General features: G+C 48.5%; 2 protein-coding genes across 4 annotated transcripts; both read left to right on the top strand.

Annotated features, from left to right (window-relative positions):
- Positions 1 to 2,440: 2,440 nt before the first annotated feature.
- Positions 2,441 to 17,511, top strand: Mpl (MPL proto-oncogene, thrombopoietin receptor). 2 transcript variants are annotated; one of them, XM_006994084.4, is made up of 12 exons: positions 2,441 to 2,519; positions 2,690 to 2,822; positions 3,118 to 3,296; positions 4,017 to 4,135; positions 4,503 to 4,665; positions 4,890 to 5,016; positions 10,181 to 10,365; positions 10,591 to 10,733; positions 12,844 to 13,003; positions 13,187 to 13,283; positions 15,552 to 15,639; positions 16,022 to 17,511. In XM_006994084.4, the coding sequence occupies exons 1-12, from the start codon at positions 2,441 to 2,443 to the stop codon at positions 16,271 to 16,273; spliced, it is 1,725 nt and encodes a 574-aa protein (XP_006994146.3). In that variant the 3' UTR covers positions 16,274 to 17,511. The 2 variants fall into 2 exon arrangements, with proteins under 2 accessions (XP_006994146.3, XP_006994145.3); XM_006994083.4 differs by having other exon boundaries at positions 3,837 to 4,135.
- Positions 17,512 to 22,960: 5,449 nt separating this feature from the next.
- Cdc20 (cell division cycle 20) lies at positions 22,961 to 26,946 on the top strand. 2 transcript variants are annotated; one of them, XM_006994081.4, is made up of 11 exons: positions 22,961 to 23,206; positions 23,335 to 23,523; positions 23,624 to 23,772; positions 23,862 to 23,958; positions 24,067 to 24,195; positions 24,297 to 24,493; positions 24,579 to 24,673; positions 24,806 to 25,034; positions 25,222 to 25,347; positions 26,280 to 26,397; positions 26,704 to 26,946. In XM_006994081.4, exons 2-11 carry the CDS (start codon positions 23,343 to 23,345, stop codon positions 26,880 to 26,882), a joined length of 1,500 nt encoding a protein of 499 aa, XP_006994143.1. In that variant the 5' UTR covers positions 22,961 to 23,206; positions 23,335 to 23,342; the 3' UTR covers positions 26,883 to 26,946. The 2 variants fall into 2 exon arrangements, with proteins under 2 accessions (XP_006994143.1, XP_076421024.1); XM_076564909.1 differs by having other exon boundaries at positions 23,060 to 23,220.
- The last annotated feature ends 142 nt before the right edge of the window (positions 26,947 to 27,088 follow it).

Genomic DNA, 27,088 nt, shown 5'->3' with positions numbered 1-27,088 from the left:
CTGGAGAGGTCTAAAAGTGTGCAGACTCAGGCCACAACACGTGCTCGTCAACTGGATGTGGGAAAGAATCAAGTACTAATATTTAAGGCTTGAACACTGTATAGGTGGAAATGCCATTCACAAAGATGGCAAGATAGGGAAACCAAAGGTACAGGCTTATCATAAATATGATTATTGAATGAATACCACAAATGTAATTAATATCATGAGTGTAATTAATGAATAGCATGAGTGTAATTAAAAAAATAAACAAACAAATAAATAAAAGGTACAGGTTTAGGGATAGGAGCCAGAATCCAGGCCTGCCTTTCTGCCTCCCTCCCTCCCTCCCTCCCTCCCTCCCTCCCTCCCTGCCTCCCTCCCTGCCTCCTTCCCTCCCTCCCTCCCTTCCTTCCTTTCAAGACAGAGTCTCTCTATGTAGCCCTGGCTGGCCTGAAACATACTTGTAGAACAGGCTGGTCTTGAACTCACAAAGATCCACCTGCCTCTCTCTCCCAAGTTCTGGGATTAAAGGCGTGCTCTGCTATACCAGGCTTCCCCCTCCAACCCCCACAACCCCCACAACCCCCACAACCCCCACAACACACACGCACACCCTTGATAAGGGTTCTTTCACTGAGTTGCCAAGGCTAGTCTTAAACTCATGGACTCAAGTGATCCTCCTTCTTCAGCCTCCCGAGTAGCTGGGGTTTTTGGCAAGCAAGCACACGGAGCCTGGCCATTTGTTTCTGTGCTTGGCTTTTAAAGACAGGGTCTCGCTATGCAGCCAAGACTGATCTGGAATTGCTTTTGCAGTCTAGGCTGGCCTCAAACTCACAGTCCTCCTGCTTCCACCCTCTGTGAGCTGGGCTGATGGGCATGCAGTGCAGCTCGGACATATTAAATACGGTAGACACACAAGCAGAGGAGAAGCCCACTCAGCAGGTAGCTACCCAAGTCTGGAGCCCAGGAATGAAGTCACAGCTAACATCAGCATCCGCCTCATACCAAAAGTCCGGGACTGTGTGAACACGGAAATTGTGTGTGTCCCCTCTCATGTGACTTGATTGAGCGTGGGTAGCTCTATGTTTGGGAAGAGGATGGAGGGCATTTAAAGTGTGATGACCTCTGACCTTTGTAATCTGGGAACTAATCGGACTAAGGGCCAGACTCAGTACAACTGACAAGGAAGTGGTGCCAGAAAAAAAAAAAAATGAAGCCTGTAGAGGAACTCTAAAAGATTCACATCCTTCCCCTGCCCAGCTCCTAAAACTGTTCGATGAAATTCATTCACAAGGAGGAGGAAAGGAGGGGACGCTTTGGAGAACACTTGGTTTGCAGAGGCACCACTGGGGGTCCCAGTGACGCTGAAGGGATGAACGTGGGTGTCAACAGGGTCCCGTATGCTCCTTCCCTCCAGGCCATCTGACCGCTCAGCCAGGAGTCAGAGCTTTCAGAGCCAGTACAGGGACCACCCACTGGTCCAGCACAGCCAGGAGAAGGCCCGGCGCCCGTGAAGAGATCATATACCCCCAACACACACACACACACACACACACACACACACACGCTATGACATGAGGCAGGCACAGCCAAAGAACTGAGCCCAAGTATTCCTCATTCTGAGCAAGCCAGACAGAAATACGGAAGGCCATGCTTTCATACATGTTTTCATACATACACGTTACTGTGTACTGAATCATCTGGGAATTTGGGTAAATGGAGGGTTTGTGTGAGCAGGTCTGGGGAGGGCCTGGGATTCTGCATTCCTGACACATTCCCAGTACCTCTGTCACTGCTCTCTATAGAGCACACACTAAGGTTGCTGAGGATACCACCTATGATGGACAGGCCATTTCCATCCAGGAGCATGGCTTGTTCATACACAGAGCCCCAGAACCTGTTAAGCTGGAAACAGCCACCACCAGACACGTCTGTGAGGGAAACAGGCACTTCGTGGCAGATCATTCCAGGAGCACGGCATGACGGTTGAGCACGCAGGTTCTGAAGTGTCATCTCCTGCATCTTCCATCTTGCTGGGTGTGTGACCTTGAGTAACCTTTTAACCTCACTATGTCCCAGCTCTCTCATCTTCCTGATGGAAATAAAAGTACTGTATGGACGTTGAGTCGACACATATAGCATGGTTAACACTGTTTTGATGGCTATATGCTCTTCCACAGTAGTTCACACACCCACACAGGCAATTATATACCACCATGTCCCTACCAAAAGAAGGCTCCTGTCTTCTCTTTCGAATTCCTCTTACCCTCCTGCCCACTCCCCCTCCCCTGGCCCCTGGCCCCTGGCGTGTGGTCTGGATGGGCCCCAGAGGGGCAGAGACAGGGGCAGGACGTGGGGCTGTATCTGACAGGAACCTGAGGGGCTGGCCCGGGAGGGGATTGGGGCCCAGCTTCCTGAAGGGAGGATGGGCTAAGGCAGGCACACAGTGCCGGAGAAGATGCCCTCTTGGGCCCTCTTCATGGTCACCTCCTGCCTCCTTTTGGCCCCTCCAAACCAGGCACAAGTCACCAGCCAAGGTGAGGTGTATAGAGGGTGGAGATCATCCATGCTCAGGCAAAAGGAGCCCTGGGAGGGGATGAAGAGCCCTGGGAGGGGACATAGAGTAAGAGACTCCCACTGGTCCCCTACTCTTACTCACAAACATGACGGGAAAAATCCAGAGCCCAACCCCCCGACTGTTTCTCAGATGTCTTCTTGCTGGCCTTGGGCACAGAGCCCCTGAACTGCTTCTCCCAAACATTTGAGGACCTCACTTGCTTCTGGGATGAGGAAGAGGCAGCACCCAGTGGGACATACCAGCTGCTGTATGCCTACCCAGGGTAGGTTCTGGGCTGTCCCCCCAGTGCCCATTTATCTGTCCCTGTATTTAGCTGAGTCACACTCTTGGCGTCCCTGTCTCTGGCCCTATCAGAGGATTACACCAAATGCATGCCCAATACATAACCACTCTACAAATGGCCCAGCTCAAGCCCCCACAGAGCCCCGAATCACACTTACTGCAAGCAGCGAGAAGAAAACGGCAATACTGGAGACGGGAATTGGGCATGGGTTCCACCTGAGTCCTCGGGGATGAGCGTGATGACTGTGTAGGTAGAACCTCTCCTGTGCCCACAGAGAGAAGCCCCGTGCGTGTCCCCTGCATTCCCAGAGTGCGCCCACCTTGGGGACCCGGTACGTGTGCCGGTTTCCAGCCCAGGATGAAGTGCGCCTCTTCTTTCCTCTGCACCTCTGGCTGAAGAATGTGTTCCTCAACCAGACTCTGACCCAGCGGGTGCTCTTTGTGGATAGTGTAGGTAAGGGCATCTCTGCCACGCTGCCCCTCCATTTGCTGCCTGCTAAAGCTCCCAGAATCAGACTTGCCTGTAGTCTGCCAGGACAATGTGGGTACCCTTCTCTATCAGATTCCCAGAGGTATCTCAGGACCCCCCATTATTATTCCTCCCAGCCTTGGCACCCAGAATTAGACTTCTCCCATAAAGCACTTCACAGCAAAGATGCCTTGCTCCTCTCATTAACATATACATTTACTCACCTATTCAACCGCCAGATCGCCAATGTGTGCTAGCTGACAAGGAGACAGAGATGAAAAGAGGTCCCTGCTTTAAGAAGCCCAAATCTAACAAACCTTTCCACCATAGCGAACTCATTATTCTCAAGAGAATGGAGAACAGGACAGGCAGCTCCCCGCTCCTTCCTCCCCTCCATGGAAATGAGAACCGGTGTCTTTTTAAATTCAGAGCAGTTCTATTCAGCCTTCAGACCCCTCTCTGCAGTCCATGGGTTGAACCATAGACTGGCACTCAGTGATTCGATGTGCCTTGTCTTGCCCTCAGGCCTGCCAGCTCCCCCCAGTATCATCAAGGCTAGGGGTGGGAGCCAACCAGGGGAACTTCAGATCCACTGGAAGGCCCCTGCTCCTGAAATCAGTGATTTCCTGAGGCATGAACTCCGCTATGGCCCCACGGACCCCAGCAACTCCACTGGCTCCTCAGTTATTCAGCTGCTCTCCACAGAAACCTGCTGCCCCACTCTGTGGATGCTGAATCCGGTTCCTGTTCATGACCAGCCTCCATGTGTTCAGCCTACAGTGCCCCAGCAGCATGGACCGATCAGGACCTCCCCAACTGGAGAAGTAGTCTAACTTTCTTCTCCTCCTCCTATTTCCTACCCCAATATGTCCCCTGGAAAAGAAAGGTCACAGTTAGGGGATCCTGGACTGGGTTGGTCTTTGAGGAGCCAGTGTAGACTCTGACTAGCTTTCAGGAACCCTGTCTAGGGCTCTCCCACTTTGGATCATTCACACTAACATAATTGAAGGCTTTCAGACCTCCAAATTGAGATTTCGTAAAAATCCCTAAACACAACTCAAATTTTGTCAACCTAGCCCCTGCCCTGTGTGCATATCTTTGCATCAAGGAGCCCCGTTTTGCACTGTGGTTCAAGTCCTAGGTCTGCGGGCATTCTTAGCTGAGAAGCAAGCCTGGGATTTTCCTCCTCAGGCTCCGTCTCTGACAGTGAAGGGTGGAAGCTGTCTCATCTCAGGGCTCCAGCCTGGCAGCTCCTACTGGCTCCAGCTACGCAGTCAACCGGATGGGGTCTCCCTTCGTGGCTCCTGGGGCCCCTGGTCCTTTCCTGTGACTGTGGACCTTCCAGGAGATGCAGGTGGGTCAGCAAAGGAATGAGGAGGTGGGGAAGGGGTTAAGAAAGATCTCCACGGAGGCTTAGACTGGGAGCCACGGTCATTCCTGATGACCTCAAACCTGTCACTGCACAGGACAACTATGTTCAGTAAGAGAAGAAAGAATAGGTAAGAATGTTCTGCTATGTGTGTGGAGACAGTTTAGGGACTCTGAGTAAGAACACAAGGCCCTCTTCTTTGACCACAGCGGCAATTGGACTTCAGTGTTTTACCTTGGATCTAAAGAAGGTTATCTGTCAGTGGCAGCATCAAGACCACACTCGCTCCCAAGGCTTCTTCCACCACAGCAGAACACGGTGCTGCCCCACAGACAGGTAAGACCAGAACTGTTGACTGAGTTTGAACCTGCAGGTCAACATCGTCAACATGAGTCCTCTTCACTTGCTTACCTTGTCCCCTCCAGGCGCTGTTCTCTGTTCTCTCATACTCCAATGAGTGTTTTTATTGTCTCATCCTCTCTTTGTTTCCGCTGGGAACGGCTTGGTTTCATCAGACTTAAATACCTCATCTAGACTCTTGAGACAGCCTATCAGGCAAGTCCAACACAGGGCCCAAAGGACAACTATGACCGTGGCCCAACACAAAATCGTCAACGTACTTAAAACACGCAGGTTTTTTGTAACCCAACCGTGTGGGGCTTAAGTTTGAACTTTATATATAACAAGGTGGTCCCACCATATCAAAAGTCAGACGTCCTTGGCAATTCTATCCACCTTCGGCTTGTTCCCCATGATGCTAACCCCCCACATTGCAAGATCTTTGTGAAACTTGCTGGTCACCTCTACTACTCTAGAATGTACTGCAGTGTCCTGGGATCTGGGATCTAGGTAACCGGACCTTCAAGGACGTCTACCAAACCTCCCTGATCCTTCATCCTTGCTAAAGTCAATCTGTTACCATGTTGTTGGTTTTACAAACTAAGTGTGCCTAGAATCTGATCACGGTTTTGTCACCACCATGGCCCTATCCCAGTCCATCAGACTGGGGAGATAGATGATTGATAAAGCACTTGAATAAGGCTCTGTGTTCAATCTCCAGTACTGGGGGGTGGGGGATTTTTATCTTCCTACTTGTTCACTACAAAGAGTCCTTCACATAGAAACTGGAGAGATTTAGAAGCTCCGAAACGAACAGAACACCCCCTGCTTTAAAACCCTTGATAAGTTCCCGTTGATCTTAACAAAGTCTGCTGTAGTGCCGTATGTTTTGGACTGCTGTAAGTGCCGTATGTTTTGGACTACTGTAGTGCCGTATGTTTTGGACTATCCGACTGTTCCATGTGACTTTGGCTTCATCTATGCTACACTCAGTTGAGCTCTCCCTTCCAGCACTGGTTCTGTGCCCCATATTCACCTCGTTTTTCTGTTCTGCTGGCCTCTGATGTACTGCTCATCTGTCTCTCTCTTTATTTTCACTTACCCTTCCGAGCTCAGGAACCTCATCTGCCCTTCTTTATTACGTCCCATGGCGTATTTATGCATTAAAATTTTTATTTACTTTGCCACAGGGGTCAAGGGCACATGTGTGCTATGGCATGAGTGTGGAGGTTAGAAGACAACCTGAGGGAATCAGTTTTATTCTTCCACCATGTGGGTTCTGGGGATTGAACCTGGGTTGTCAGGCTTGGCAGCAAGTGTCCTTACCTGCTGAGCCATCTTGCTGGCATGTTTATACATGCTTGTTGTACTACATAACTCTGCTTTTTCTGTTGTTTTTTGTTTTGTTTTTTTGAGACAGTTTTCGAGACTTGATTTGTAGACCAGGCTAGTCTTGAACTCACAGAGGTCTGCCTGCCTTTGCCTGCTGAGGACTGGGATTAAAGGTGTGCGACACCACCACCCAGTCTCTCCTTTTTAAACACTACTCTTGGATACAGTTGAACGTTTACCCTTCATGTGATTATTTAATCAAAAACCTTGAGCATGGTGGTACATACCTATAATCCCAGGACTAGGGAGGTAGAGGCAGGAGGAACAGAGGTCAACCCTAGCTACATACTAAGTTTAAGGACAGCCTGGGCTATGTGAGACTGAGTCGCAAAACAAAGTAACACAGAAAATTCTCCCTCGGCTCTCCAGTTGAGAAACACTATCCTTGACTATATGTGAACATGACAAAAATCAGCATCCCTTTTTACTCACCAGTATATTCTTGCCTACCATAGTGGGGGGAGGTGGAGGGATGACCAGATAAAGCCATTGCCGAGCAAGCTTGAGGATCAGACCTTTAGGAGCCATGCAAAGCTGGGCACAGTCGAACACATCTGTGATCCCAGTGATGGAGAGACTGAAGGATCCTTGGACATTCAAGGGCTAGCCTGCTGTACATAGCAGAGAAAAAAGCCAGGAGATCCTGTCTCAAACAAGGTGGACGTTGAAGACCAACACATGACAATGTCCTCTGACCTCCGTGTGTGCACTCACACTCATACAAATGTGCATACATATATGTACACACATACACAAGAACACATATGCAAAAAAAACCCTCAATAAATAAATAATGAAAAAGTCATTCTTAAGAGCTTTGCTGTGCCTGGCGGTGGACAGTGTTAGTGCACAGCTTAAATCCTAGCATTTGGGAGGCAGAGGCAGGAAGATCTCTGTGAGCTCAAGGCCAGCCTGGTCTACAGAATTCCAGGACAGCCAAGGCTACACAGAGAAACCCTGTCCTGAAAAACAGAACAAAACAAAAAGCAATGTTTAATCTTTAAATATAAATTGTATCATACTATATATGTGTGCATGCATATAATTTGTTTTATTTATTTACTTACTATTGATTTTGAGACAGGATCTCACTATGTAACTCAGGCTGGCCTGGAACTTGCTCTGTAGACCAAGCTGGCTTCAAACTCTCAGAAACCCACCTGCATCTGCCTCTGCCTCTGGAGGGGTGGGATTACCTCTGCCCAGCTTTGTTCTCATTTTTGTTTCTGTGATGCTGAGGACAGGATCACAGGCTGAGTGAATACTGTACTACCGCGCTATTCCCTGACAACCTTAAAAGGTTCGGTATCTTACCTTTTCGCTTACATGTTTTTTGGAACTCAGTCCAAAAGAAGCGGCTCATTCTTTTAAATGGCTGCACAGATTTTCATAGTGTGGAAGTCTAATCCATGTGTGGATTTAAGGCGATAAAATCAAATTGGAGCCGGGAATAGCCTTTAATCCCAGCACTGGGGAGATAGGCCAATCAACTGCAGTTCTAGGCCAGCCTGGTCTACAGAGCGAGTTCCAGGACAGCCAGGGCTACACAGAGAAATCCTGTCTCAAAAAACAAAGCAAAACAAATAAATCAATCAGTTCTTTTACCCAAATTTTCTCTTGCTCTATTTTACCATGAATTCAATTTTCACACCTAAGTTGCCCTGGACTTTTCTCCTTCCTATTCCCTCCAGGCCTAGTCAGAAATAGCCGTGTTAAAACAAAAAGTTCTTGCATCATTTCTTTCATTCAGTCTCCACCATGTTCTCACCTTTATTACTTTGCACATGAAAATCCCAACAATGCCCTAATGGATTTCTCTGCTTCTCCTCTCTCCTCCCAAATCCTCTCTACACACAGCAATTAGAGGAGTCTTCTAAAATACAGTGTAATTATGACCCTTCCCTGTTTAAGATATTTGAGAGTTTTCCTAACTATGAGATTAAGTTCAGGCTCCTGCAATAATCCCCATACTTTGGGGGCTGAGGCAGGAGGATCACCTCTAGCTCCAGGCATGCCAGAGCTAGGTAGTGTGAGACTCTCTTACCCCTCCCCGCCCCCCAAAAAGTTCAAGCTCCTTAAAGAGGCAGTCCATGGCAGGGTCTGCAGTCGAGTTTACCACTTACTAGCAGGCCCTCGGACCTAAAACCATTCCTCATTTTGAACCATTTAGAATCCCCCCGCCCCAACCACACCACCCCCATCACAGCCAGGAGGCAGAGGCGGGCAGATCTCTGGGAGTTCTAGGACAGCCTAGGCTGTTGCACAGTGAAACCCTGTCGTGAAAAATCAAACCAGAGAGAGAGAGAGAGAGAGAGAGAGAGAGAGAGAGAGAGAGAGAGAGAGAGAATTTTCCCCACAGCATAATACTCCCTTTATGTCTGCACAGCATGTGTCTGGAATTGTCCCCCTACCTCACCTATTTATAGTCTGAGCCTCAGTGTAAACACTAGCTCAGCCAGGAAGCGTTCCTTGACCCTCCCTCCCAGTTAGACGTTCTGCTGTGATCTCTCCAGTCCGCCAGTGTTCCACACAAAAACACATGGCTGCTTGTTTTTGTGACCTGTCCATTGACATGAGGGCTCCCTCAAGATTATTTTTTCATCTATATGCTGTCCAGGCCTGGCACACTGCTTGGCACAGGAGTATCAACTGTTTGTTGATTAAGTGGATGGATGTTAATACAAAAGGGTCATACAAGAATGACCATTTTAGGAATGGTAAGTCACCAAGGGTTTACAATCAAGAGGAAGCATTTAAGACCGGCCTGAGCTATGTGTGAGTGAGACCCTGCCTCCAAAAGTGCACACCTTTAGTCCCAGCAATCAGAGGCAAGTGCATCTCAAATTCAAGGCCAGCCTGGTCTACATAGCAAGTTCCAGGCCAGTCAGAACTACATAAGGAGACCCAGTCTTGAAAGAAAGAAAGAAAGAAAGAAAGAAAGAAAGAAAGAAAGAAAGAAAGAAAGAAAGAAAGAAAGAAAGAAAGAAAGAAAGAAAGAAAGAAAGAAAGAAAGAGCAGCAACATGCTTCCCAATTAGAACTTACTTTTTTCTTTTTTCTTTTTTCTTTTTTCTTTTTCTGGAGCTGAGGACCGAACCCAGGGCCTTGCACTTGCTAGGCAAGTGCTTTACCACTGAGCTAAATCCCCAACCTCAGAACTTACTTTAACCCAGGCAAGCAATAACGGTGGCTTTACTTCATGTGGCCATGGCAAATGTCAAAATAGATTGTGATACATACTGGGTATTAGCAAATTCTGGAAGCAATGTCAGAGGAACAAGAACAAAATTAAAAATACAAAGATATTTGCTTCTAGAATGATAAAGTCTCTTTCATCTCAGAAACAGCCTGCAAAGTAGGTACCAAAACATGGCCTCAAAGGAGGGGAACTGGAGCAGAGATAAATCACACCATAATTGGCCCAAGGTATGCACTAGTAGGCTGAGGTCTGAACTCTATAGACTATGTTCTTTTAGCTTTGTTCATGTCTTATTATTATTGTTATTATTGGTGTTATTATTAGGTTAGTACACAAAGTCACAGATTTCATCATATAACCACGTTATTTTCACATATCATGCCTGCCTTTTCCTCAAGAGAAAGAGGCTAGACCTCATGGCATAATGGCAGAGAGAGCCCTAGAGATCCAAGGTGCATAGGGAGGACTTCAATTATGATCCATGCAGGACACAGTGCCTGTGTGTTAGGGAAGATGGGGAATGGTCTCTGGGGCAAGTCTGATTTAACGACTCCCTCGGGTTGATTCTTAGGGATCCTACCTGGGAGAAATGTGAAGAGGAAAAGAAAACAGAGCCAGGATCACAGCCTGCTCTGTTCTCCCGCTGCCATTTCAAGTCACAAAATGACAGTGTTATTCACATCCTTGTAGAGGTGACCACAGCCCAAGGTGACATTCACAGCTACCTGGGCTCACCTTTCTGGATCCACCAGGCTGGTAAGAACCTTCCTTCTCGTATCCCCACATAATTCTCGCCTTCATCAAACAACTGGAAGGCTGAGAGTCGAACTCTAAAACTACATTCTTTCATCTTCGCTCATGTATTACTATTATTATCGTTATTATTATTATACCAGCTCTGACATTTCTGACCCATGGCCCTGGCGGCACAATGCCTAATGCACAAAAGGGCTTAGTGCCGTCCCTGTTGGACCCCTACAGTGCTCCTCCCCACCCCGAGTCTGCGCTGGAGAGAGGTCTCAAGCGGGAGGCTGGAATTGGAGTGGCAGCACCAGTCATCCTGGGCAGCTCAAGAGACCTGCTACCAGCTCCGGTACACGGGCGAAGGCCATGAGGACTGGAAGGTACCATACAGCAACAGATGCCGGTGGAACACCGCACAGGGCATTCCCCATGCCAACGCCGTCTCAGTCTCAGTATCTGGGCTTGTACATCTCTGCTTATCTGATTCAACTGGTATCTAAATCCCTCTCGGGCATGTGGCGCCATGGGCTACCTCGTGTGAACTGTTCTCTCTCTGTGCTGGAGGTGTTTCTCAGTGGCACAGCACTCACCTAGCATGCCAGAGGCCCCAGGTTCCACCCCAGAACCATTAAATAAAACGTTCTTTGCCTGTGGGATGGCGCCCCCCCCCCCATCGCCTTCCTACCTCTCTGACTGAGTTTTATCACTTCTTCCCTGGCTCCTCCTTCTCTACTCTTTCAGGAAATGTTGTTCTTTCTAGCACCCCATCCAAAATGCTCTCTCCTAGATAAATATGTCTCCTCTGCCTAGGTGAGTGGTTCAGCCCTGTGCTTTAAATGACTATGCATTAACTACACTTTAACAACCCCAATTTTATCATTCTAGACCCCACATGGAAAGAGATTTAAGCACCACATACAAATTACCTAAATTTTTGAAGTCTCCTCATTAGTGAAATGGGGAGAAAGCTACCTGCCTTGGAGTTGGATAAAAATGAAATATAAGGGCTGGAGAGATGGCTCAGCAGTTAGCAGCACTTGTTTCTGCAGAGAACCCAGGGTCAGTTCCCAGCACCCACATGGTAGTTTACCCATAACTCCAGTTTCTCCTCAGGGAGTCTGAGGGCCCCAGACACATAGTTATGCACATATGTATATGCAGACACTCATACACATAAAGTAAATATAAAAACTCTTAATATCTAAATTCCTGGCATATAGAAAGGTATTCAATACACAAGCATTGTTTTTATTCTCAGTTAACATGTATCCATACCAGACAATCCTAGTACTTCATCCCCAACAGATCAGATGCAATATATCCAAAGCTAAATGCATTGTCCTCAGCAGTTGTACTACATTTTACTAGTTATAGCTCATACTATACTAGTTTGATACTATATACTATCTCAAAAATACCAGTTTTTACCAGATATAGCTCATATACAATAATATATACAAACCTTAAATATAGCATTAATTTTTCATGTCTATGCCATACATGTAGCCAATTTGTCAGTTACCCAGATCTACAGAATATAACATATACAAAACTTCATTAGATTCTTATGCCTCCTACACTCGCCCTGCACAGTAACCAAAGCTGGCCACTATCTTGGCATAACTCCTCTGACTGTAAACTTTATAATGTAGACCCGTATGCTATTTTTATTTTTAAACTTACTCTTCTCAGCACTGACAGTGGAGCCACCTCTTACCCAAGCCTAGAAGCATCCTTGATTCTTCCTTTCTCCTTCCCCTCTCCTATTTATCAACCAGTAATTTGAATAACGTATCAAACACTCCTCCTAGTTTTCGCTTTGACCATCTGCACTCTTGGCACACTAAACTAGTTAGTTGTTTGTTTGTTTGTTTTTCGCGACAGGGTTTCTCTGTGTAGTTTTGGTGCCTGTCCTGGCTCTCGCTCTGTAGACCAGGCTGGCCTCAAACTCACAGAGATCCGCCTGCCTCTGCCTCCCGAGTGCTGGGATTAAAGGCGTGCGCCACCACTGCCCGGCTACACTAGTTAGTATTGTTTCATTGTGCTGCCATGGTGCCTTGCACTAATTAACTGTGATCTGCCTACCTCTTCAGATGAAAAGGTATTTCACTTAACTTTGTCTCTAGCGTCTAGCTCAATGTCTGGCATACGCTAAGCAACTCAAATGTTTGCTAAGTATATAATAGTATCCCTGCTTGCACAAAACAGTGTTTGTGGCCCTAGCACCTAGCACAAATCTGGTGTCCTCTGCTCTATAGAACTTGTGGCACGGTCTGTGTGGCTCTGAGAGTCCGATCTTGTCTCTAAGAGGGTCCAAGGCCTGATCAGTGAGGGTGGTGAGCGCCTGTAGCCGGTCCCCACATCTTGTGGCAGGATGCACAGCTCTGTGAATTCCCAGGCGTGATCTCAGGCAGGGCTTTCGATCCTGCACGCCTCTGTGGATGAGGCTCTTTGTGCGGATCCCCGACCCCTCCACGCTTCTTCCCTCAGGTGCTGGAGCCGTCTCTCGGAGCCCGGGGAGGGACGCTGGAGCTGCGCCCCCGAGCTCGCTATAGCTTACAGCTGCGCGCCAGGCTCAACGGTCCCACCTACCAAGGCCCCTGGAGCGCCTGGTCTCCTCCAGCTTGGGTGGACACGGGATCAGAGACTGGTGAGAATGGGCGGGGCCGAAGCTGGTCTACGCCGCGTGGGGGGCGTGGTTAGGCTCGGAGCTCCCTGGGTCTCAGTGCGGTGTTGGGTGCTGGGGAGGCTGAGGGTGGAGCCAAGGCTGGGGCTGGCACGCCCCCAGGCGGGGCCGAGGATCAGCCGAGGTCAGAAGCTTTTTGTCGCCTAGCTTGGATCTCCTTGGTGACCGCTCTGCTCCTGGTGCTGTGCCTCAGTGTCCTCCTGGGTCTGCTGCTGCTGAAGTGGCAGTTTCCTGCGCACTACAGGTACCGCCCTTGCCAAGAGGGTGATGGGGTGTGGTCTCTGCAAGGCCAGTGGCCTCTGAACAAGTATTCTGGAGTCACTTGATGACACCGCTCTCGGGACCTCGGAACATCCACACCTACCGCTTCACGCACGCCTCTGGGAGTGGCACCTTCTTACACTCGAGCCTGGTCACTCTGTGGACACCTCCAACAGCCCCACCTCCTGGATGCTCACTTAGTGACAGAGCTACTGTCCAACCTTGGCCCAAATAAGCGTTCTTGCGGGCGTCTTCCCATCCCCACCCACCTAGTTGGCCTTGAGGTCTGGTCTTTCCACCTCAGGAAATGGATCGAACAATGCTTTCTTTCTCTGGCCCCGCACACTACCTGACTCATTGAAATAGTGTCTCCTCACTCCCCTTCCTCACAAACTAAATGCACACAAACCTACGGTGACCTGCCTAACTCCTTCAGAAGATCCCCAGGATAGAACCCAACAAGGCTCTACAGAAATCTCTTTTACCCTGTATAATCAGCCTTGCCAAAGTCCTGTTTTATCCACAGTAGGCTGTTTTACTGCTCAGTGCCTTTGTACACAGTGTCCTGCTGCCTGGAATATCCTCTTTGGCTGACTACCCATTCATCTTTAAACAACTTTCTTCACTAACGCGTAACCTTTCCTGACCTCCTCATTGGCTGCTCCTTTGTGCTCCCATAGTGTTTTCCTGCATTAATTGATTTATTTGGTGCGAGCCGTGTTGAACCCAGGGTTCACGCATGCTAAGCACGTGCTTTGCCACTGTCCTACACTTCACAACCCAGCATTTATTCCTGTACATGTCTTCCCCATCATACCTTACTTGGTCATTTTTAAATCCTCAGTATAGTGCCTGCCAAGTAGAAGGCCCTTGAATAAATGTCATAATGAATGACTCATTTATGTGAGGACTGAGGAGAAATTATAAATCTAAAAAAAAAATTCACACAGCCTCAATCATTTCGTTGGCACTATCTGCTGATTCTTGAACACCTAGCTCAGAAGTCAAAGTGGAGAGTGTGTTTTGGTTATAGGCTAGACTAGGTGCCCCTCTCCTGGACTCCACACCTCAGTTTGAAGTTTTGTTGTTGTTGTTGGTTGTTGGTTTGTTTGTTTTAAACAGGACCTCACTTGTATCCCAGGCTGGCCTGGAACTCACTGTATGGTCCAGCATAACATCAAGCTCATTGCAATCCTTATACCTCAGCTCCCCCCACCCCACCCTGCCCCACCCTGAGTCCTAGGATTATAGGCATGAGCCATCATGCCTGACTTTCTTTGAACTTTAGTCTGCCTTTGAGTAAGAGCAAAGGAGAATGGAGCCTCTTTTCAAGGTAGCCATATCTGGGGAAAAAAAATGTGGGCAGAGAAAGGGAAGAGGTGGTGGAGGTCATGGAAGAGGCTGGATACCTTTGTCGGAAGCCCTTTAACATGAAAATCTGGGCAAGGAGTTGGAAGCATCCCCAATATACCTTAATTTGTACTCTTCCCAGACAGCCTTCTGCAGCAACATGGCAAGAAGCTCCCCTCTTTCTTCTTTCGCTCTTGTGATTTCTCAGGCACCTACTGTGGACTCAAGACAAGGGGTAGAGATGGGGAAAAATAGACAATCTTCAAGCTCTCACGAAGCTTGTATTCTGGAGGAGTAAGAAAAGAACAAACTACCATAACAATACGGTCAATATATAGTAAGTTAAGAAAAACAACAGGCCGGACCATGGTGGCGTGCATGCCTTTAATCCCAGCACTCAGGAGGCAGAGCCAGGCGGATCTCTGTGAGTTCAGGGCCAGCCTGGTCTACAGAGCGAGATCCAGGACAGGCACCAAAATTACACAGAGAAACCGTGTCTCGAAAAAACAGCCAAAAAAGAAAGGAAGGAAGGAAGGAAGAGAGAGAGAGAGAGAGAAAAGAAAGAAAGAAAGGAAGGAAGGAAGGAAGGAAGGAAGGAAGGAAGGAAGAAAGAAAGAAAGAAAGAAAGAAAGAAAGAAAGAAAGAAAGAAAGAAAGAAAGAAAGAAAGAAAGAAAGAAAGAAAGAAAGAAAGAAAACAACAGACCATGAGCCAGAGGGTGATGGGGAAGGAAGATGTGCTGGTGTGGGCAGTGTTGGGGAAGGCCAGCATGCTGTGATGTTGGCCCGTCTCTCCAAACTTCGCTCTCTGCCTCACTGTCTCTCCTACTTCCCACTTTGGTACCTCCTCATCACTCCCAGCTCAGTCCCGAGTCACATTCCTCTCTCTTCCTTCTCTGGTAGAAGACTGAGGCATGCTGTGTGGCCCTCCCTTCCAGACCTACACCGGGTCCTAGGCCAGTACCTTAGAGACACTGCAGCCCTAAGTCCTGTGAGTACGCCCCAACTATCCCTTCTCCAGTCACCCCACCACCAATGACTCTTGTTCCCACAATGCAACTTGTTCATGGTCTTTGCTTAGACATGTGCTATCCGTAGGTGTTACTCCCTAGCCTAATTATTATTATATAATCCAGCCCACCCCAAACCCTAAGATCAGCTCTAACTCAGCTCAGCTCTTGTTTTGCTTTTTTTTTTCCCCCCCTCAAGACAAAGTTTCTTTATATAACAGCCCTGGCTGTCCTGGATCTCGCTCTGCAGACCAGGCTGACCTCAAACTCACAGAGCTCCTCCTGCCTCTGCCTCCCAAGTACTGGGATTAAAGGTGTGCACCCTGCCTGCCTAATCTAGCTCCTTTTGCTCATCTCTCTCAGCCTAAGGCCACAGTTACCGATACCTGTGAAGAAGTGGAACCCAGCCTCCTGGAAATCCTGCCTAAGTCCTCAGAGAGGACTCCTTTGCCCTTGTCTTCCTCCCAGCCTCAGATGGACTACCGGGGACTGCAACCTAGCCTGAGGACCATGCCCCTGTCTGTGTGTCCACCCATGGCTGAGTCGGGCTCCTGCTGCACTACCCACATCGCCAACCACTCCTACCTACCCCTAAGCTATTGGCAGCAACCCTGAAAGCGGTTCCCTGGTTACCATAGATACATACTAACTTCTCCACCCTTAACACCAACACCATCCATTCTGTTTACCCATCACCTTGGGTTTTATAACACTGGTCTCTCCATACTGCTGCTGACAAATCCAGAGCCCTCTCTCCACAGCCACTACTATATTAGGCTCCTCGGGCTTTTTTTTGAGGCAGGGTTTCATTATATAGCCCTGATGACCTATCACTAGCTATATGGAGAAGGCTGGCCTGAAACTCAGAGATCTGCCTGCTGTAACTAAAGGTTCCATGCCCGTAACTTCTTAACAAACTCTTGGGGGAACAAAGTCTCTGTTTCCCCACCTCCCATTGACCCTTTAGAATGAGTTCCCCTACTTCCACACTGCTAATGAAACTGCAGGCCAAGTTCATGTCAAGCCTTTTAATTATGGGATCCAATAGGGTCTTGTTGGTCATCCATTTATTTGATCTCTCAGCATTTTCCTCCACCCTGGTTCTGCTCCTGCCTCACTGAGCACACCAGCGGTAGAACCAGCTCAGGAGCTAAGCCAGGTTCCGCGCTGTCTTTCACACCTGCTAGCTGCACAAACTTAGGCAAATAGCTGAAAGCCTTCCAGCCTTTCCCTCTCATCTACAAAGCACGACAATACTAGAACCCCACAGACCTGCGAAAACAATTGAGAGCACATTGGCAAAGATATGTTAACCACTTAATGTACCTCAACTAGTCTCCTAATTATTTCTTTCCCATCTCCTATTCTGGCCTTTATTATATGATGATCATTAAAAAGTTCCTGTCTCGACAGGCAGTGGTGGCACACGCCTTTAATCCCAGCACTCAGGAGGCAGAAGCAGGCAGATCTCTGTGAGTTCGAGGCCAGCCTGGGCTACAGAGTGAGTTCCAGGAAAGGCGCCAAAGCTACAGAGAAACCCTGTCTCAAAAAAATTTTTTTTAAAGTTTCTGTCTCCAGCCCAGACTTCTAGTAAAGTGCCCATGATGCTTTGTGTGACTTTTTACATGTGTGTTTCTTGCTATTGGATAGTGAGTCGTGAGGGCGAGGATTTGTCCTTTCCCCCAACACCTTGAATACTATTTGGGGCATGATAGGTAATAGACCATCAATAAATACTGTCTAAATTAATGAAAATCTTTCTAAATGATGTTTCCTTAATTCCATGCCAACTTCCTTCATATTTCAAGCCACTCTTATGCAATGGTAAATAAACTTAAACCACTCAAGCTACAGATTCCTCTAAGCCATTCAATTTCTCAATCAAATGTTATCATGTTTGGGTCTTTGCTGGCTCCAAATATACCCAGTTTGTTAGTCAAGGTCTTGGCAGGGACAGATGAACAAACTGGGTAATCTGACAAGCTAATCTAATTTTTTGTTTGTTTGGTTTTTTTTTTTTTTTTGTTTTGTTTTTTGTTTGTTTGTTTTTTCAAGACAAGGTTTCTCTGTGTAACAACCCTGGCTGTACTGGAACTCACTTTGTAGACCAGGCTAGACTTGAACTCATAGAGATCCTCTGTCTCCTGAGTGCTGGGATTAAAGGCGTGCACCACTGCTCCCAGTCAATTTGACAAGCTTACTATAAGGCACTTTTACAAAGGGGAGGGTAAGATTTTTAGAAAACCGCCGGGCGGTGGTGGCGCACGCCTTTAATCCCAGCACTCGGGAGGCAGAGCCAGGCGGATCTCTGTGAGTTCGAGGCCAGCCTGGGCTACCAAGTGAGCTCCAGGAAAGGCGCAAAGCTACGCAGAGAAACCCTGTCTCGAAAAAAAAAAAAAAAAAAAAAACCAAAAAAAAAAAAAAAAAAAAAAAAAAAGATTTTTAGAAAACCACCAAGGACTAGTCCCTTGTACCATGGGGCTAATAACAAAGCTGGTACCAACCCTAGGCATCAAGCAGTATGGGAGACAGGAGACCTAGAGGGAACACCTACAGACAGGCCTGCCTTCAGGAGGAGGGAGCCGAGGAATAAAGAGTTCAAGTGCCCAGTTTAGAGTCTCTTGGAATAGACAAATGGCAGGGGATGAATTATGGGCATATTGTATTCCATTGTTTGCCACAATTTCATCCTTCTCTGCGTTGATCCAGAGTTGATTCACAGGGTGGATATCAGAGGATTTCCTAGAGCTTTGCCTTCTGTTTCGTTTCTATGGGAGGATATTGGTAAATTGTGTCCTCTGTTTCCAAAATCCAGATGTTGAGGTCTGAAACCCAAGTACCTCAAATGTGATTTGTTTGTTTGTTTGGTTTTGGTTTTTTGAGACAGGGTTTCTCCGTGTAGTTTTGGTGCCTGTCCTGGATCTCACGCTGTAGACCAGGCCGGCTGCGAACTCACAGAGATCCACCTGGCTCTGCCTCCCGTGTGCTGGGATTGAAGGTGTGCGCCACCACCACCCGGCCAGTCACTAAACATCTCTGCCTCAGGGTGCCGGGCTTCAGGCACGCATCTCACTGCAACTGTGCTCCTGTCTCTCCTCTCTACAGTAGTGACCTAACCCAACACGTACAAAGCAAACTGCTTATCATGCTTCAGTGTTCTGAGTCTTTCTGCATAGGAACTTCCACTGTTCCCAAAATTCCTGGCAGACAAAAGCCAAACGCCTTAGCTTAACATGTAGGCCTGACACTAGGCTACCTTTTTCTACATTTTTTGAGGTTCAGGAACTCTAGGGCACCAAATATCTAGTTTTCCATGGTAATTAGAAACAGAAAAATGAGTACTTCCGAGTTGGAGACAGCGAGGAGTTTAGACGAACAGCTGAAGATTCTTCTGCCATCATTGGGATGACCTTAGTTAGGCTAAGGACCGAACTCTGGTCTTTTCTGATGCCTTCCTTAGGCAGCATGTTGTTGGGATTGCAAAGGGGTGCCTTTGTTAATGTCTCTGACCTCATTCCCCACCTAATTTCTTTGATTTTTGGAAACAGGGTCTCCACCTGACCTGGAACTCACAGAGAACCACCCACCTCTGCTTCCAAGTGTTGGGATTAATGTGTAAAAGGTGTGTGCCACCATGCCTGGTTCACTGACCTAATTTCCTTTTTACGTAAAATGAAGACAGTTGATTTATCTACCTTAAGAGCTCAGTGAATTTACCAGATGTGGGAGGTTGGGGGCACATGCCTCTTTCCCAGTACTCCAGAGGCAGAGACATCTGATTTCAAGGGCAGCCTGGTTTACAGAGTGAGTTCCAGGACAGCCAGGGCTACACAGAAACCTTGTGTGTGTGTGTGGGGGGGGGTATGGGGAGGGTGTTCAAGTTCATCCTTAGCTTCATGGAGTTCAAGACCAGCCTGGGCTACATGAGAACATGCTTCCAAAAAAAGTTCATAAACTGTGTTATGAATTATTGCTGGGGGATGGAGGGATGGACCCCTGACGGTATCCCACGCATGCAGGGGAACATGCTGGGCAGATGCACGCCATGCAGGCATGGCAGCAGCGGTGGCAGTAATTCACAACCCAGATGCTGCATCCACATGGAGAGCAGTATAATAGAGAGATGAAGAGAAATATAGGAAAGAGAGAAAAGGGGAGAGAGAGAGAGAGAGAGAGAGAGAGAGAGAGAGAGAGAGAGAGAAGTTGAGGGTGTGCACCTCGTGGGAGGAAAAGTGGAAGAGAGCGAGAGGAAGAAGAGGAGTTTTTCCTTAGAATGAGGCTTTTACATCAGGACTTGTCAGCACCAAGGGGTGGGATTTTGAGGGGCGAATCAGAATATTAACATTCCTCCGTTTTAATTAGTATAAAAAGAGGTGAATTCGGGAAGCAAGTGGGGGGACAAGGGCCCTGAATTCTCGAGGCTACTTCAAGCTGACAAGGGGTGAAGTAGGGAGGGGGGAACCGAGAGTCACACATAGCAGAAGATCTCAGGAACGTTTCTTGAGGGAGCTGAGGAGGCAGGTTGCAGCAGTGGTGTTCCAGGGGCTTGGGAGGAAGCAACACTCCAAATCCTGAGTAGAGAAGCCATGGTATCTGCTATTTCTCTGGAGGTCAGGTGGGAAGAGTGAATCTGCAAAGTATGTTTGAATAACATGTAGGGTCAGAAATGGGCTTTGGAGATTGTTAGTTTTCATCAGACCAGATTTCTTTGGGGTTTTTTTGTTTTTTTTGTTTTTTTTTTTTTTTTTGGTTTTTTCGAGACAGGGTTTCTCTGTGTAGCTTTGCGCCTTTCCTGGAGCTCACTTGGTAGCCCAGGCTGGCCTCGAACTCACAGAGATCCGCCTGCCTCTGCTTCCCGAGTGCTGGGACTAAAGGCGTGCGCCACCACCGCCCAGCTTAGACCAGATTTCTTGATGCAGTAGCAAAACTTTTCCCAGGAGCCTGTAGGAATCTGTCAGACAGCTGGAATGCATTTACATCATAGCAAAAGGGTTAAAAATCCATTTAAGAACTCTTCAAAGCTATATTTATCAGTATTAAAACTTTGAGCTTCTGGATTTATATCTGAAACCAGTCTATCCTGTACCATGAAGTCTGTGAATGAGGCATACCTATCTGTAATTGGAGAGTATATATATAATCTTGGGATTGGGGCTGTTAAACTGATACACCATAGTCATCAAACATCGTCAGATCTGAGAAGGATAAATTTAAGAAGAAGTGAGACAGCTTTCCAGCTACCTAGGCGACAATCCCAAGTCTCTTCATGGTTGTTGGGGGACAGAAGCCCCAAAGGCACTTGTTCACCCCATAAGACCAGAAGATCTGACAGATTTTTTTCTGTGGAGTAGAAATTTGGGGAGACTGACCCACCTTGACTTTGCAGTATGGGGCAATCGGTCCTCCATTGTTCCACTTGTTCACAGTCTGGACAGGATCTCAGCTTTCAACTGCATGGCCAGCCTTGCCATGAGCTTCTGGGTGGAGGTTCTCCTGCGGCCATCCGTCTTCTTGGAGGAGATGCAGGATGCTGCCAGGAGCTGGCATGTCTCTTTATCATAAAAAAGCTTTTATATTAAATGTCATATTCTCAGATCTACAGGTGTTTGAGGACTGGGTGAACAAAATCTGTTAGATGTATTTATAACTTTGAGAATATATATATATATATATATATATATATATATATATATATATATATATATGTATATGACTTAAATCTGAATATACAGATTTCCTAGTTAGTTACAGCTTAATGAAGTTAGCAAGGACAGGGAGGTTCACATTCTTTTATTTATTTATTTATTTATTTATTTTTTGGTTTTTCGAGATAGGGTTTCTCTGTGTAGCTTTTTTGCGCCTTTCCTGGAACTCACTTGGTAGCCCAGGCTGGCCTCGAACTCACAGAGATCCGCCTGGCTCTGCCTCCCGAGTGCTGGGATTAAAGGCGTGCGCCACCACCGCCCGGCACCGGAGAGACACTTTTTAGTTAGCTGTTAGCAGTGATATCTGACTCTATTACCATTTTTAAGGTCCTGTAGCTGTAGTTCTGATCTTTGAGTACAGTCAGATTATAATCCTGAATGACTTATATAGAAATAATTATTTCTTAAGCTGTCTCCTGAGAAGGCAAAGAAGAGTGACAGGGGAAATGATCCCAAGGCTGAATGAGAACAGGGGAAAAGGGGCTTGTGAGTCGGGGTGCAGCCACAGGGGAACCAACCCAAGCCATGGGTCGGCAGCAGTGGTGGGGGCAGGGCGCCATAGGCACATTTTCTCCACAGTGAGGAATAAGGCCCAGCAGACTGACCTCCAGCATCCCATAGGGTCAGCAAGGGCCTCCCCCCTCCCCTTAAAAGATTTTATTTGTGTGTGTGTGTGTGTGTGTGTGTGTGTGTGTGTGTGTGTGTGTGTGTGTGTGTCTGAATGTCTGAGTCTGCCTGAGTGTATGCCACCTGTTCTACTGGGTTCCAGTGGAGTGAATCGGATGCTCCGCTCTGGAGCTGGAGTTACAGGTAGTTGTGTGTCTGCCTGACAAACCAAATTCTGGTCCTATGGAAGAAGAGCAGCAAGCAGCTCTTAACCTCTAAATCATCTCTCCAGGTCCCAGACCTGGATTCTTACCAACTTCTTTTTACGACCATGGGCAAATTCCTTGCATTGGGCTTTAGTTTATACTTCAACATAACCTGGTTCTGGGCCGGGTGTGGCGGCACACGCCTTAAATCCCAGCAGACTTGAGTTCCAGACCCGGATTGCATGGTGAGACCCTCGTCTCAAACAAGCAAAATGGTTGCTGCTCACTGGCAGGTTGCATGTCACTCAGGTAAGACAGAATCTCTAGGATTCTCAAGAATCTAAAGCCCCAGGAGAGTCAATCATAGGCTGTTCCCACGAGCAGCCTAACATCTTCAAGGACAGAAAGGCAGGAATCCTGATCCTTTTTTTTGACCCCCCACTTCCCCTCCATCAACCTCAGTTAAGCACCACACACACGCATCCTTCCTTCCTAGCAGGGTTTCTGGCTAACGGACTGCACGCCAGCAAGCTCCCGCTCTCCTCACTCAGGCTGCTACCTGCCCAAAGTCCCCGGGTCCCCAGGTTCGAGTTTACCCTTGTGTATCTAACCTAAGCTCCACGCACACACAGGCTTCCGTGTGACCTTTCTCAGGCTCTCAGATTCCCCCCAACCGCTCCATCCCACCCGGAGGGGCGTCACCCAGGGAGCGGATGCTCAGGGCGGGCTGACCGGCGGTGCAGACTCCGCCCCGCGCTCCGATTCGGGCTGGGACTCGGGAGGGCTCCCGGAGGTGGGTTCGGAATTCCACTCGAAACGCCGGGGCCGCCACACTCTCGTGAGATCTGAGACTTGCTCCCGGAAGACTCGCCCCTTTCCAGTGTGGCGACCAATGGGCGAGGGCGACGGTTAAGACGGTTGGGTTTTGAAGGAGCCAATGAGTGCTCGCAGCGGAGAGTTTAAGAACAACAGCCCGGCGTGCCTTTAGCTGGTCCGGGCAGGAACGCGTTCGGAGGACGCACGGACGAACTGTGAGGAGCCGGGGGTCTGTGCCTGGGAAGGCCGCGTACGGGGGAGGTGCCGGGCTGGTGGGAGCTGTGGCCGGAGGAGCCCAGGAGCCCGGCACGGTCCAGAACTTGGTCGCCTCTCGCCCCTGCAGGCACTGCCATGGCGCAGTTCGTGTTCGAGAGCGACTTGCACGCTCTGCTTCAGCTGGACACGCCCATCCCCAATGCACCCATTGCGCGCTGGCAGCGCAAAGCCAAGGAAGCCACGGGCCCGGCCCCCTCGCCCATGCGGGCTGCCAACAGATCTCACAGCGCCGGCCGGACCCCGGGCCGAACTCCTGGTGAGTTGGGGGTCCGGGGAGGGAAATAGAATCTCCGAGAGTCGGCCTTCGAGCCCCCTCCAGGAGCCTCGACAGACTGTCTTCTCTCTCCCTGCCCCAGGCAAGTCTAATTCCAAGGGTCAGACCACCCCTAGCAAACCTGGAGGTGACCGCTATATCCCACACCGCAGTGCTTCCCAAATGGAGGTGGCTAGCTTCCTCTTGAGCAAGGAGAACCAGCCGGAAGACGGGGAGACGCCCACCAAGAAGGTATGATTCCACGGGGGTCACGATGCCTGAGACCTTGTGTGTCCCTTGGATGATACCACTTATGCCTCACGGCCACCTCTCTGTGCCAGGAGCATCAGAAAGCCTGGGCTCTGAACCTGAACGGTTTTGATGTGGAGGAAGCCAAGATCCTCAGGCTCAGTGGAAAACCTCAGAATGCCCCAGAAGGTTGGTGTCAGTCCCTCCTAAAGGAGGCATGTGCCTGCTTTCCCCCGCGCAAAGTCGAGGGCAAGGGTGGTATCACTTTCAAGGCCTTGACCTACTCTGTTGCCACAGGCTACCAGAACAGACTGAAAGTACTCTACAGCCAGAAAGCCACGCCTGGCTCCAGCCGGAAGACTTGCCGATACATCCCTTCCCTGCCAGACAGGATACTTGATGCCCCCGAGATCCGAAATGACTACTGTAAGTGCATCATTGTCTTTGCGGATGGAGAAAGATAGCCTGGGCATGGATGGACCAGTCTAACAAAGGACCTGGTGTTCTTTTCTTCCTGCCTCCGGCAGACCTGAACCTTGTGGATTGGAGCTCTGGAAATGTACTGGCTGTGGCACTGGACAACAGTGTGTACTTATGGAATGCTGGTTCTGGTGACATCCTGCAGCTGTTGCAAATGGAGCAGCCTGGGGACTACATATCCTCCGTGGCCTGGATCAAGGAGGGCAACTACCTGGCTGTGGGCACCAGTAACGCTGAAGTACAGGTCAGACGGGTGGCCCTGTTGTCCTCAGCCCCAGGGAGGAGCCAGCCCAGCTCCACTCTCTGATCCTCTGGTCTCGCCTCTCCAGCTCTGGGATGTGCAGCAGCAGAAACGGCTTCGGAACATGACCAGTCACAACGCTCGAGTAAGCTCCCTAAGTTGGAACAGCTATATTCTGTCCAGGTCAGTGGTCTTTGCTAGGCTGTAGCAGTTTGGTTTCTGCTTGCCTCTTGCCATTGAGGGCACATCTAGAACTGAAGTGGCTCTGACTTGATTTTGTGCTGCCTCAGAACTAAATCTCTTTTCTTCTCTCAGTGGTTCACGCTCTGGCCACATCCACCATCATGATGTACGGGTAGCAGAACACCATGTGGCCACACTGAGTGGCCATAGCCAGGAAGTATGTGGGCTGCGCTGGGCCCCAGATGGACGTCATCTGGCAAGCGGTGGCAACGATAACGTGGTCAACGTGTGGCCTAGTAGTCCTGGAGAAAGTGGCTGGGCTCCCTTACAGACATTCACTCAACACCAAGGTGCTGTCAAGGTGAGAAAGCACTTGGGCTGAGGTCTGCAGACCCTCAGCTGTAAACTGGGGACTGTTGAAGGGAGGTGACACTGAAGGGAGGTGACACGGTGGCATTAGCCCGTGTTTAACTGTGACACTTAGAGCTTCTTGGCTAGCTCGACTGTCTGTCCACTGACCTGACCCAGCCTTTGTCCATCCCACCTAGGCTGTTGCATGGTGTCCCTGGCAGTCCAATATTCTGGCAACAGGAGGCGGCACCAGTGACCGACACATCCGAATTTGGAATGTCTGCTCTGGGGCCTGTCTGAGTGCTGTGGACGCCCATTCCCAGGTAGTTTTTGTTGTGATTGTTAGTGGCGATTCATGTTTTAACATACTCTAGCTGTTTCCAGGTGTGTTCTTCTGTGTGAGCTTACTGAAAAACCAATTCCACTCCAACTCAATACCCGATCATTTCTGACTTCTAACTCAGCCTTCATTCTTGAGTTTCCACTTCCAAGTTTGGCTTCTCTCCACCATAGGTCCTCTAAAGTATCATCACCTCCTCCGTATGTCCCAAACGAAGCTTGTCACTTCACCTTGCCTTCCTGAAATGATTGTTGTTCCTCTTGGACTGCTTCAGAATTGCTTAGAAATCTGAAAGTCCCCTAGAATCTTTCATGTTCCTTAAGAGAATTGTTTTATCTTGGAGTATCTTCACATCTGTCCCCTCATCACTGGGTCTCATCATCTTTATTTTTTTTGAGACAGAATTTTGCCCTGGCTGGCCTCAGACTTGCAATCCTCCTGCTTCAGCATCCCAAGTTCTGAGATTCTGAGTGTACACCACCATGCCCAGGCTCCCAAGCATTCTCTCTTCCAGTCTTATTTCACAATCTGAGTGGTACTTACTGCCCCTAAACCTGTGGGGATTCCCACAACCTGAAACATATGATCCAAATACATTAGAACATTTGAGGTCTCGCTTGGTTTGTGCCTTGCTGTAAACACTCCAGCTTCCCCTCTCCATTTCCCGAACACTCAGCCTACAGTGCAGGCATGGGCTCTGATGTCAGATAGTTGGAGTTACTTTGGGGCAACTTGTGGACTTCCTACTGGTGGAACAAATATCTCCCATAAATAGATATTTGTCTCAAGGGGCTTCATAAGGACTGTGACCATTGTTTGAATCTATAGCACCTGATAGGGTTGCTAATACTAGAATGGACTGGATTCTGAGTAGCCCAGGCTGTATGTCATGCCCATGACAACTCTTTTCCACAGGTGTGTTCCATCCTCTGGTCTCCCCACTATAAGGAGCTTATCTCAGGCCATGGCTTTGCCCAGAACCAGCTGGTTATTTGGAAGTACCCAACCATGGCCAAGGTGGCTGAGCTCAAAGGTAGGTAGCAAAGGAAAAGCAAAGGGAAGCCAGGCTGCAGTGTACCATTTCATTTATGTGAAACGTTGAGAATAGATAAATGTGGAGAGAGTAAAGAATTAATCGTTTGCTAGAGGCTTTGGAGAGGATGGGAAGTATGACTTAGAGTGCTGTGGTGCTAGTTATAACAATGCACAGCCTTGTAAATACAGTAAACCACTGAATTAGTGAAGAAGGTGAGTTTATGGTATTCAAATTTTATCTCAAGGTGACTAACAAAATTAGAGGGCTATGTGCCGATACTCAAATGCACTGCTCTTGCCCTAGGTCACACAGCCCGGGTCCTGAGTCTTACCATGAGTCCAGATGGGGCCACAGTGGCATCAGCAGCAGCCGATGAGACTCTGCGGCTGTGGCGCTGCTTTGAGTTGGACCCTGCCCTGCGGCGGGAGAGGGAGAAAGCCAGTATAGCTAAAAGTAGCCTTATCCACCAGGGCATCCGTTGAAAACAGACCCCTTTTGGTTTTTTTGTTGTTTTTTTATTTTTCTAATAAAGTTGTATCTTCCTTTCTTGTGTCCCAAGCGTCCTTCCTAGGGGCTGCCCATACTCTAGTTAGAGCTAGAAGTCTTGTGGGAACTTTTGGCCACATTTTCTTGTTGTGGAACTGGAGATTGATCCCAGAGCCTTACCACTGAGCATTTTTATTTTGAG

Source organism: Peromyscus maniculatus, chromosome 2 (genome assembly GCF_049852395.1).
Source record: "Peromyscus maniculatus bairdii isolate BWxNUB_F1_BW_parent chromosome 2, HU_Pman_BW_mat_3.1, whole genome shotgun sequence".
Taxonomy (NCBI): domain Eukaryota; kingdom Metazoa; phylum Chordata; class Mammalia; order Rodentia; family Cricetidae; genus Peromyscus; species Peromyscus maniculatus.
The sequence above is the reverse complement of the archived record's forward strand: the minus strand, read 5'-3'. Positions and strand labels throughout refer to the sequence as shown.

Excerpts from the sequence above, each read along its gene's own strand:
- Cdc20 (XM_006994081.4), top strand. The coding sequence starts at position 23,343 with ATGGCGCAGTTCGTGTTCGAGAGCGACTTGCACGCTCTGCTTCAGCTG. Across the intron at positions 23,773-23,861 it reads GGGAGACGCCCACCAAGAAG|GAGCATCAGAAAGCCTGGGC; the intron begins GTATGATTCCAC and ends TCTCTGTGCCAG. Across the intron at positions 25,035-25,221 it reads AACACCAAGGTGCTGTCAAG|GCTGTTGCATGGTGTCCCTG; the intron begins GTGAGAAAGCAC and ends CATCCCACCTAG.
- Mpl (XM_006994083.4), top strand. The coding sequence starts at position 2,441 with ATGCCCTCTTGGGCCCTCTTCATGGTCACCTCCTGCCTCCTTTTGGCC. Across the intron at positions 2,823-3,117 it reads CTGCTGTATGCCTACCCAGG|AGAGAAGCCCCGTGCGTGTC; the intron begins GTAGGTTCTGGG and ends CTGTGCCCACAG. Across the intron at positions 15,640-16,021 it reads ACACTGCAGCCCTAAGTCCT|CCTAAGGCCACAGTTACCGA; the intron begins GTGAGTACGCCC and ends CATCTCTCTCAG.